This window comes from Siphateles boraxobius, unplaced genomic scaffold (assembly GCF_051911475.1).
Source record: "Siphateles boraxobius isolate OS27281-9 unplaced genomic scaffold, OSU_SipBor_1 50, whole genome shotgun sequence".
NCBI classification, from domain to species: Eukaryota; Metazoa; Chordata; class Actinopteri; order Cypriniformes; family Leuciscidae; genus Siphateles; species Siphateles boraxobius.
The window spans coordinates 1,284,834-1,297,500 of NW_027509142.1; the positions used below are offsets into that span (position 1 = coordinate 1,284,834).

The 12,667-nt window shown below is 38.6% G+C and overlaps 1 protein-coding gene across 2 annotated transcripts in view; it reads right to left on the reverse strand.

Annotated features, from left to right (window-relative positions):
- hdac7a (histone deacetylase 7a) overlaps positions 1-12,667 on the reverse strand; it is a 95,798-nt gene that overhangs the window by 12,654 nt on the left and 70,477 nt on the right. For both annotated transcript variants that reach the window (XM_077204650.1, XM_077204651.1), the window contains exons 11-18: positions 12,455-12,627; positions 10,557-10,739; positions 9,611-9,827; positions 9,393-9,526; positions 7,924-8,044; positions 7,657-7,706; positions 2,586-2,693; positions 158-213 (exon numbers count right to left, since the gene is read on the reverse strand). In XM_077204650.1, the coding sequence (XP_077060765.1) occupies positions 158-213; positions 2,586-2,693; positions 7,657-7,706; positions 7,924-8,044; positions 9,393-9,526; positions 9,611-9,827; positions 10,557-10,739; positions 12,455-12,627 (1,042 nt within the window). The remainder of the gene's footprint in view (positions 1-157; positions 214-2,585; positions 2,694-7,656; positions 7,707-7,923; positions 8,045-9,392; positions 9,527-9,610; positions 9,828-10,556; positions 10,740-12,454; positions 12,628-12,667) is intronic.

Sequence of the window (12,667 nt, forward strand, 5' to 3'; positions counted from 1 at the left end):
CAAGCCCCGCCCACATTTGTTCTTATTGGAGAATCCTTTTCACTTACATATACGTCACAATAGTGAAGAAAATATCGCAACTTCCGTTTCATACCGACAATAAACAAACTCAAGCAATGTACACAGAGAAGTTTCTGTGTGTAACAGCCAGACTTACATGGGGTTTGACGGGTCTGCGTGATGTCCTGGTGGCCTAACCACAGCAAAGCCGTTCTGAAACATTGAAACCAACATGTCATTAACTGTGCATTTACCAAACGATGCTTTCACAAACGGGCCACCACTTTCAGTTAAAGCAATAAAGCCATTTCCCTGAAACATCCCCTATAACCTTCATTAAGTTTAATTACCAACCGGGGACTCGGGTGATTGAACCGTTCCCTCATGTTCGTTACAGTTTTCCACGTCTTAATCATTTCGGTTTGCTACTTGGTTCATTTTTATTTGAAGCAACGGTAATTGCAAAGGCTTTCTGAGAGGAAACGAGGACTTGATTCTGATTGGTTGACACATGATCCAAGAGTGTTGACTGAAGATGGATTCACGTCATGTCGGAATTGAACACAGGATGAATTTCATGTAATCTTTTACAAAAATGCCAGTAGCAAAGTTAAAGTTTTTACTCTTTACACATATTTCTGTTTATTATAGCCAGTGTTACTTGGTGTGATTTCTTTGATCTTCAATACTTTGTGAGAGGTCAATTAATGTGAAGTATTTCACTGTGGAGCTTTAAAAAAGTGAGTATCTCAGAGCATAATCTCAGAAGTGCCATTATTACAAGATGACAACCCTAATCAGTCAGTTAAAGATGCTAATAACTAGATTTTATAATTAGCATTACAGTGGATCAGTTTTATTCAAAGTAGTGAATCAAAATATTAACAAGCTACTTTTCCAAGCAAGTTGCAGAGTAGCGTGAAAAAAAAAAAGAGTTGAATCATTGTATTTATCACACTGGATTTCTCATTCAGGTTTACAGCAGAGCAAGCTGGGGCAATAATCCAACACTCACTCTTCTGTCTCACACAGCACGTCTGAATCATTTTACTGAATCAGTTTGATGATTCATGATTCATGTGATTCAGTGATTCCCTTTTGACCCTTACATCGAAACATTTAGGCTACTGAGGTTTGTCACACCATTGAAACCTCATTTAAACCTTCCATCTAGTAATTTAGATGTTTCCTGCCCGATGATGTCTTTACTTTGCATAATCTGATAATTACACATCAATGCAGATAAACAGCTTAAATGTAGTAAGTTTTATACACTAATGTTCAAAAGTTTTGGAACAGTAAGATTTTTTTTCAGTAAGAAATAATACTTTTATTCATCAAGGATGCATTCAAATTGATCAAAACAGACAATAAAAAACATTTATAATGATTCAAAAGGTTTCTATTTCAAATAAATGTTTTCTATTCATCAAAGAATCCTGAAAACAACCCAAACACATTTAGCAGCACAACTGTTTTCAACATTGCTAATAATCAGATGTTTCTTGAGCATCAAATCATCTTATCATATTGATTTATGAAGGATCATGTGACACTGAAGACTGGAGTAATGATGCTGAAAATTCAGCTTTGATCACAGGAATTACATTTTACAATATATTCACATATAAAAAAAAACAGTGATTGGTGATTTTGTTACATAAGGGTCAAAATAAAGTACTCTAAATTATTTGTAGCTTCTTTAACATTTTCCAGGTTTGTTTCAGTTCTCAATTTTGACTTCGATACCATGGGGAAAAAGTGCCATAAAGATATTTTTAATATTATCTCATAATTTGTCAGCAGGTTTATTATGCTGCTGTCACTTTAAGACCTGACGCACAGATCCATTACACTGTGACACACGCGTTTTCTCTTTCAACTGTTTACGTTCACTTAAAATATAACTCACTGTGTTTACGTGAATACTGACCATTTTGACATATTTTGTGAATTTGACTGTTTAAAGTGCAATAAGCAGCTAAAAATAACTAAATTTAGTGCTGAGAGGCGGCTTTATGTGCCACAGTTTAGGTGTGAGTGCAAATCCTGAGGGAATAAGTAAAATTGTGTGCATCCCACACCGAAATTCAAGTCCTGTAACATCAACAATATTCATTCGGAGTGGAGGCGGGTTTGTGTGTCACTCGCTGACGGAGTGATGAGAGAGAGAGAAAGAGGAGCTGGTATTGTGTGTCTATTCTGCGGAAAATTAGTATTGGACGTGTTTCAGAAATTTCAGCATCGATACGTTATCGAAAAATCGATATTTTTGACAACACTACATTTCACCTAGTTTATTATTTCAGATGCCTTTTTAAAAGACTACAATTGAAAAATGTATATATTATATATAAAATTCAAGCCGCTAAACTGGCTAGTAGGAGTGACTGCTGAAATACACACACTTTTGGCAGGGTATTAATGTTGTCAAACTAGTACCATCAGAATCGGCTGTTTCTAAGCCGGAGTGGTGTAAAGATGTTGGCACACACGTTAAAAAGTCGTACATGTGGCTGACCTAAAAAACTAAACAGATGTCTAAAATCAACAGTTTGAGTTTTTGTATATTGTCCTGAACAGACCTTGAGCTCTCCTTTAGCCACTCTGAAGGCCAGCTCGGTCACGCTGCCGGCCGCCATGCGGGACGCTGTGGAGGTGTGCATCTCGTTCCAGATGGTGTCGTTGTCCACCTGTCCAAATACAAGCAGAGAGCTCTGGTGAGGGCTAAAAAACTGTTGATTTACTTATTTACTCCACTTAGGAGTTACCAATCTGTTCATACACAAAACTGCTTGGCTCAGTGATTTATGTGCGTGTAAACCCGAAGTTAACACTTGATTTTGAGACGGTTTCACAGTTTGCGCCTCCACCCAAGCCCTGGCTCGCGTAATCCCTCAGCGCCGCGTACATGACACATAATCTATGTCAGTCACCCATTCTGCCAGAATAAAATGATGTAGCTGAATTGTCTTGGCGTACACTAGCACATTTATCATTATGACAGCCGTGATCAGCGTTCATAAATCTGCAAAGCCGCAAACAGCGGTTCAAGCGGAGGGCACGTCTGCACGATGCCAGTGTTACATGCTGTGCGACGGGCACTTATGGCAAACGTCCCCTCGTAAACTGACGAAACAGAGATGTCTTCGTCGACAACAAGACGAGCTGGAATCTGAACTCATATTTGAATGATCTCATCTTTAATTCTCCTTAACTCACAATTTAAACCTATCAATAAACTGACCATAATCCTATTCAAATAACAGATGAACGAATAACCAGCTGTATGCTTTCACACAGATGTTAACGCTGGAGATTTATGACGAAATATGTTTACCCAACCATATTTGTATAAAGATCACTCATGCTCGCAAAAGTATTTAGATGCTTATTTTTGTTGTAAGCATCCACAAGGCATAGTGTGTGTTACAAATTACACAACGTAAACTACATTTCAAGAATACACTAAAAGAAAGAGGCTAGAATGGCCGACACTATAAATAGATTTCCTGTTATGTGTCATACTAATGGTATGTTTAAATATTCTTTGTGTGGTCTCCATATTGCCATAAACACGGTCTCTCATCACTGCACCGGCTTGCAGATTACACGTATTATCATATTGGAGGACGAAAAATGCCTCAAATGTGATATTTTGAGCCAGATCAACCGTAGACGTTCAGCTAGTTCTTGTCTGTGCAAAACGTTCAGACACACGTTTTATTTTACATAATATTTACTAAAATAATTAGAAATATTTGATAAATTAATCAACTCACAACTATGGAAGCTTGTTTATGCCACGGAATAAAAAAAATATATAAGATCATTTCAACTTTTCATCTCACAATTCTGACTGTTTTTTCTCGCAATTGTGAGTTTATAGCTCACAATTCTGTCTTTATAACTCAAAATTCAGACTTTTTTCTCACAATTCTGTCTTTATAACTCAAAATTCAGACTTTTTTCTCACAATTCTGTCTTTATAACTCAAAATTCAGACTTTTTTTCTCACAATTCTGTCTTTATAACTCAAAATTCAGACTTTTTTCTCACAATTCTGTCTTTATAACTCAAAATTCAGACTTTTTTCTCACAATTCTGTCTTTATAACTCAAAATTCAGACTTTTTTCTCACAATTCTGTCTTTATAACTCAAAATTCAGACTTTTTTTCTCACAATTCTGTCTTTATAACTCAAAATTCAGACTTTTTTCTCACTATTCAGTCTTTATAATTCAAAATTCTGACTTTTTTTCTCACAATTCTGTCTTTATAAGTCAAAATTCGGACTTTTTTTCTCACAATTCTGACTTTATAAGTCAAAATTCGGACTTTTTTTCTCACAATTCTGACTTTATAACTGGCAATTGCATGTTCTAAAGTCAGAATTGCGAGATGTATACTCGCAATTGCGAGAAAAAAGGTCAGAGCTGTGAGATAAAAAGTCGCAATCAACTTTTTTATTTTTTTTTTCTGTGGCGGAAAGAAGCTTCCATAGAAAATCAATTGACTTCATAAAAAATAAATCTGTATTATAAACAGATTTATACTTCATTCTGTAACCATACAGTATTTTTCACAAATAAATAAGCTGCTGACGGACACAAATAAACAGAAGCAACAGTAATCTGCGTTCACTGGCAATCATATTTTCTGAAATAAAGACCAGGTAGCACTAACTTCACATAGTGAATAAGAAATGAATGTGACAAAGCGACCAACAGGATAGAGAGCAGCATAGTTCAAAATCAAGGGGTTAAAGGCGCTCGCTCGTGTCCCGACTGACAGCCAAAAGTCCTGCTTAAAAAATGTATCGACAAAAAAAATATTGAAATATCAGCTGATGATATCGGACAAGCCAATTATCGGTCACCCCTAATTATAACCCGTCCTCGTAGTCATACAGCCTGTGTATAATCTAAATGGAAAACCACATGCTCTACAGGTTTCCACACACCGATATCCGTACAAACCAATGAGATGGCGCTATCTGAACTGAAGTCGAAGCCATTTGTGCAATTAATATTAAAAAAATCAGTCATCGGATCTGTGCATTAGGCCTTGCATCCAAATTTTGCATCAGGTCCCTCCTTCCATGTAAGTCTATAGGATCACATAAGTGAAAAGCATAAATTCTGATCAATTCCAGGTATAATTCATGTCCGTAGCATAAACGTTGCTTTGAGCAAACCCCTCACTCGAAGTATGAGTGGTAGTAATAGTGATGTTTGCATTAGTAAACAGCTCTAGTAAGAGAAAAGACAATAATCTATAAAATCAGATTCATAAGGGGCATGAGAGTAAGGGGTGGCCATGAGAAGAAACAATGAGGTTATACATTCCCCTCTCCCTTTTGTTTGTTGCCCTGCTCCCCACATCTTCCTTCTCTCTTTTCTCTTTCATTTTCCCTCATCCTTTTTTTTTTTTTTTTTTTTTCAGAACAAGCATTGCTTGTGGTTTGGCACTGTGAACAATGAGAGGGCTGGAATTTCTTTTATCCTTCATGGCACATATTGTTCCAATCAATCCACATGGACCTGCTCTGGGCTTGATCGTCGGAGTGAAGTTTTCAACATTTTCTCCAAATTTTCAGCAGGGGTGCTGCCCGTGTCGACTGTTTTGGGATCAGTGCTCTCTGACTTGTTAAATGGACTGGCAGGACCTCATATGCAAAGTCCACACATGCCGTATATAGACTGTGCGCCAGTGGTTTCTGTGGAGAGGCGTCACTGGGGGCTCGGCTAAAGTCCGCATCGAGGGAATGGTGGCTGCAAATGTGCCACTCGTCATGAGCACTGTATTTAAACCTAATATTTCAAATCACTCTAGGGCAAGGGTGTCCAATCCTGCTCCTGGAGAGCCACTGTCCTGTCAAACCCCAATTAAACACACCGGAACCAGTTAATCAGGGTCTTATTAAGCATACTGGAAACTTCCAGGCTGGTGTGTTGAGAAAAGTTGGAGCTAAACTCTGCAGGACAGTGGACACCCCTGATTAAACTTCACCAATTTAAAATAAATAAATAATTCTGTCATCATTTACTCACCCTAAAACCCATAAGATCTTCCGAACACTAACAAAGATATTTTTAATGAAAGCTCTGAGATTTCTATCCCGATTCCACCAAAACTGACGCTTCAAAAAGTTCATAAAGAGACCGTAAAAGTAATCCATATGATTTGAGTGGTTTAATCCAAGTCTTCTGAAGAGACAAAATCCATTTATCTGATGAACAGATTGAATTTAGGCTTTTATTCACATTTAAACATTGATCAACATGACAACGGCAGCTCAAACATGCTTGCTTGACATGCAGAAACCAATGAGGTTTGTTCGCATGCATTAGGCAAGTACAGTTGAGACTCTGTCTACCATATTTGATGTGCTCTATGTATGTGTGTTGATTAATGTGAATAAAAGCCTTGGATTAAACTGTTTGAGTCACAAGGATGACTTTTGCAGTCTTTTGGTTCTTTTCAATTCGTTAAAGTTTTGGTTGTGCGGACTGTTAATAGAGGGATAAAATTGATAAGACAATATTACAAATATCTGGTTTAGGATATAGGATATATTTAGGATATTGGTTGTTTATTAGTACTTATAAATCACATATTAATGGCTTAATTTTCATGATCATATTCTACATCCCTTAATCACCCAATACCTAAACTTAACAACTACCTTACTAACTATTAATAAGCAGTAATCAGCAGTTTATTAAGACAAAAGTCACGGTTAATTGTTTGTTAATTGTGAGAACTGCTAAACTAACGTGTGACTTTAAACAAAAAAAAGAAAAAAAAGTAGTTTTGGTTTAAACTGACACGAGGGTGAGTAAACCATGACAGAATTTAAATGTTTGGGTGAACTAACCCTTTAATATTAGGGAAATAGAAAGGTAACACTTTATTTTAGGGTTCAATTCTCACCATTAACTGGTTGCCTATTTTTTGCATTATAACCCTTTCAATTTATGATACACGTTGATGATAAGGTTGATATTGATGTAATATAAACTAGTAAAAACATAATTTAGAATAAGGGTTAGTAGAATAAGTTGACATGTAGTTGCAAAGTCACTTATAGTCAGTAGAGTGTCTGTTGGAGGAGCATCTGAATAAAGTGTATATTAAGCATAAGTATATTACGTATATTAAGTGTCTACTGACACTCTAATGACAGCTAGTTGAAATGTAGTTGCAAAAGTTACTTGTAGTTAGTAGAATGTCTAAAGTGCACCTTCGAAATAAAGTGTTACTGGAAAATGTTCACTTATAGCAGATGATTCTGATTAAAACGACCCCAAACACAGCTATAAATTACACATGGATCTTTAAATAACCCTAAAAAAGCAACATGACATGATACCTTGGATAAAAACATCATATTTTTCCGTACACAAATTTTTTGTACACAAATACTGTCTTACTGTATGTGCCAAAAAATATATATTCTGTAAGATTCTCTGCTGAAATTGCCATAAAAATAATAATTACATTTTCCCAGTTACCAACAAATAATATAATGGCCAGTAACATATCACGCAACTCTATTTAATTTACGATCGAACAAGTTTCTTGTAGGTTTATGCTTAATGTTTTAGGTGTGTGTGTGTGTGTGTGTGTGTGTGTGTGTGTGTTTTCACTTACCCCGACTCCCCCACAGGGCAGCATGACGAACATCCGCTGTGACAGTATGCCTGTTGGATACAGAGTGACGTCAAGCAGATTAACTGTCATTCTAGCAATCGACGTTTGACATTTCCAACCATTTAGTCATTTTGAAAGTCGTTCATATTCGAGTGTTGGCGTGCCTGTGTGTCTTTGCTTTGAAAAATGGGGTGTTGCGCTGGCCAAACTGCAGCTGACTCATATCTATCAGATCAGAGTCATGTGTGTGTGATGATGATGTGTTACCGGCCAGTTTGCGATTGTCCAGTTTGAGGCGGTTGAGTGGATTGGTGCCGTACAGCAGGACGTGTCGCTCCGTGTGGACAGACTGTAACTCTTCTAGGGTGGCCTTTCTTCCTCGAATACTCTGAGGAGGAAGCAAACACATCAAAGAGGGTGAGGGAGACGAAATATTCTCATGCTGCAAACATGGTGTCAGCTGTAGTGACACTGGAGTTATTAAAAGCAAGGCTGTTTCGGGATATTTTGGTGAATTTCCCTCCTTTATTTTAATTTTTTTCAAATTCTTATCAGTATAATTGAATGTCAATAAGGACAGACGCTCCGAAAAGGACTAAAACGGGTGGTCAAAAGTCATTCAAAAGTTCTGTCTGAAGATAAGTCATTATTTAGCGAAAATTTTCAGCTGTTGACGAAATTTCCGCGGATTCACCAAAAATCTTCTTGAGAAAGAATTTAAGGAATGCCTGAAGATAAATTCTAAGAAGTCAGAAGTAAGAATGCGATTCGAGTTCTCAAATATTTTCGTAAAATCATCTTATTATTTTCTTAAGAAGTAAATGGTTTATCTGATTGTATGGAGGTTCTTGTAAAGACTCCCTGATCGAAACACAAAAACACCACAGTTTACCATAACACATATGACAAGCGCTGAAAGTGTTTTCATCGCGACTGTCTAAGCGGCCGCTTTTTTAATGCACAGTGTCATTTAAATGTGTTTTGTTGTACTACTTAATATTTGAAACAGCCAAACAAACTATTAAAACGACATGTTGGAGGGGGTCGTAACTTTCTGAGTTTTATTTACAATGATTTCCAAGAACATTCTTGTCAGGAATTAAAAATCCTTCCCCCTGTTTCACAGACAAGGATTAAGCTAGTCTCAGACTACAATGCATGTTTGAGCTGTTTTAACTGAAAGCAACTTTCACTAACACATCTTAAAATATGACAGTGCCATTGTTTTGTCTCAAGATCACCAGTAATGTGTATTTCTTTTGTAAGGCATGTTTATAAAAGCCACTTAAATGTCCTTATTGATTGAAACCTGGCTTAATCTAAGCCCCGTCTGTGAAACCAGTTCACTGAGCCAATCGGATCGCTTGGCTTGGAGAGCTGATTTCGATGGAGGACTTGATTTCTCATGACACTGATTTGTGAACGAATCTTTAAGACTTGTTTTGCTAACACATTTCCGAATAGCAGCTTAAATTTCAGCCTGTTCCTCACATGAATCAATCATGTACAAACATGCTACTTTTATGGTGCTTTTTGGAGCTTTACAGAACATTGAAGAGGTCTATAAATGTATCTTTTGTCTCCTCTAAAAGCAAAGAGCCACAGGGGGGTGAAGGATTGATGAGAGACTGGCTAAACGGTCCTTTAATGTGGATTAGTTGAAGCAAACATCACGTTAGAATGATAGGACGGATTATTCAGCGCCCCCTTTAGGAAAGGAGAGGAACTGTGAGTACCTCGCACTGGCCCCTGAGGCCCCTCTCCTGCAGGCGGGACCAGATGCTCTGGATTCTCCCAGCATGCTCCGGGTGGCTGCTGTTGTCTCCGCACGTGCACTGGTGCTTCAGCATTTGGGAGTCATACACCAGACCTACACACACACACATTAAGGCGGTGAGGTGTGAGTGAGGACTGAGGAGTGAAGTGTGAGGGGTGTGTGGCGCAGACGCTGTACCCGTGGTGAAGCGTGGTTGGCTCTGGGGCGGCTCTGTGGTCGAGGTCAGAGGCAAGGTTTTGTCCGGCAGCGTCAGCGAGGTGGAGGCGGGGGACGACTGCGTGCGGGACAGCGGCCGGTGCATGCCGCCGAGCATCATGGGTACCGTCAGCGTCTCCATGTGGACTGTCTGTCTGCGCAGTTGCTGGAGTTGTTTTTGCGTTTCCCACAGACGTGACTGCAAAAGAAAGCGTTTTAATCAAAACATGTTTGCACGCACTACTGGGAAGTGCTTCTCTAAACGCATCTGAGATAAATGTCTGTAATAAAATATAATATTCTGTTGGGGAACTATGAAAAAATGATGATATATGACATTAATGGTATTTGATTACACATGACAGAGGTGTAAATTAAAATTTTAAAATATAAAAAGAAGTAGCTATAACTTAAAATAAATTGTACTGCTTTTTTATTGTATCACAGTAATGATTATGTAATGGATAATAATGAGAATGTCATACAAACTCAAAAATAAAACACTGAAACATTTTTTCTAACTTTTTCTATTCATCAGAGAATCCTGAAAAAAATGTATCATGGTTTCCACAAAAATATGAAGTAGCACAACTTTTTTTTTAATATTATTAATAATAAAAAATCTTTCTAGAGCATCAAATCCGCATATCATGATGATTGTGACGTGACGCTGAAGACTGGAGTAATGATGCTGAAAACTCAGCTTCGATCACAGGAATAAATTACATTTTACAATATATTCACATAGAAAGCAGTATTTTAAAATGTTACATTTTAATAATATTGTTAAAATAAGTCTTGGTGAGCATGTGTTTTTGTGAAATTCACCCATAAACAATCATTGGAATGTTTATGGGTGTCATTTTTAATTTTTGGCTGTAACACAAATTATTTTGCCAGAGCTTGTGTGGCGTATTCCTGTTCTGACCTGGTTGAGAATGAGTGTGTGCTGCAGGTTGATGTGCTCCTCCTGATTCTCCATCTCTCGCTGTGACTCGGCCCTGATCCGGCCCTGATGGGCGTCCCCCGCTGACGGCCCCCCCTCCTCCGAGTCCATGTCCTCCGACGGGATCTGCCGCAGACGAGGCTTCTCGCTGGACTTCGACATGAGCTGGAGGACACACACATCCTTTTGATGTCATTTACTATAGTATGCTGTAGTGTACTGTACTAAAATGCTGAATTCTTCTTCTGATAACACTTTTTAATAAGGTTAAGGGGCCCCCATTTTAACGATCTAAGCGGTGTAAGTGCACTTAGGGCGTGTCCGAATCCACTTTTGCTAGTTTAACGATGGGAAAAATGGTCGGCGCTCCCGGCGCATGGTTTATACGGTGTTGTCCCTTTTCTCTTAATGAGTAATGGGTGTGTTTTGGGCTTTACATTCAATAAACCAATCAGAGTCTCCTCTCCCATTCCCTTTAAAGGGTAAGTTCGGCGTTTTACAAGTAAAGCCCTGTTTTAAGATCGTTTCTGATGAAATCGAACGGTTAAGATGGAAATTTGGACACATGCTGCTGTCCCGAGAATTTTAGGTTTTTGTGTTAGCACCCCCCCCCCCTCCCCCCACCTATACAATGGTTTCATAGGTGCACTGGAACAATCATTCATATAAACGCATTAAACTTTAGTTTACAAAGACGTGAAACTCACCGAGTGGTCTGGGGTGTTCACTGATATGCTCACGCAAAAATCGCTTTAAAAGATGCTTTCCAACATGTGATTTACCATTCGTTGTAAAACTGTGGAACTATTTTTCCAACGCCTCACAACCGCATTCTTCCAAAAACTACGATAAAACCTGTTGGTTTTATCCTAAAAAACCTAAGGGGTGCTAACACAAAAACCTAAAATTCTCGGGACAGCAGCATGTGTCCAAATTTTAATCTTAACCGTTCGATTTCATCAGAAACGATCTTAAAACAGGGCTTTACTTTTAAAACGCCGAACTTTTCCTTTAAAGGGAATGGGAGATGAAACTCTGATTGGTTTATTGAATGTAAAGCCCAAAACACACCCATTACTCATTAAGAGAATAGGGACAACAACTTACCCTTTAAAAGCCAGTTGCGCTCGCGCCATGGAACCGGATCTGCTCGTGCACTAAAGCTCAAGCAAAGCATCTACGGGACATGCCGGATTCACCATATCTTTATGTACACAATAATAATCTTTTACATTGTATCATGTATATTTGTATATTTTATCTTGTACATTATATTTGGTATGGTTGTGTTCTGCTGCTGTAATAAGCAGAGTGTGTGTGTAATAAGCCGAGTGTGTGTGTTATAAGCAGAGTGTACGCACGTTGTGGACCCGCCTATAGTGGCACATTACTAACGCGTTCTTTAAATAACAAAAAAAAATATTGCGCCTTTGACCAACGGAGAAGGTCAAGTTGACCAAAGTCAATGGCGAAATATTTTCTTTGTAATTTAAAGTCTATTTCAGTTCCTCAAAATAGCAACGTGCCAACAATGCGCTTGAACACACTCTCATTTTCAGACCAGATACACAAATAGGCGCAAATACATTTGCTATTTAAACAACATGGCGCAGGACGTAAAAATGATAACTGCGTCGGGCTGAAACTAGCAAAAGACGCTTGCGTCGGGCCTGGCGCCGCAATACGCTTGGTGTATGATAGGGCCCAAGGTCTTTAACATTAGTTATTCTACTAACCTGAATCCTAACAGTGTACTAATACTCTAATGAGAGTTAGTTGACATGTAGTCGCAAAATAACTTCTAGTTAGCAGAACGTCTAAAGTGGACCATCGAAATATCGTGTAACCGTAGTAAATAAGCCGTGTCTGGTGGTCAGTACCTTGCCCAGGTGCGTCTGCTGTTTGAGTCTCTCGAGGAGCTGAGCGCTGTGCTGGAGCAGGTGCGGGTGAAGGGCCCGGGGACTCTGGGGCAGCGGCTCCGAGCGCGTGCGGCTCAGAGGCTTATGAGGACCAGACGCGCTGAACTGCAGAGGAACCGGACCCAGACCTGGAACTGATCACAGGCAAATCTGCTTACAATCTCAGCAGATGAA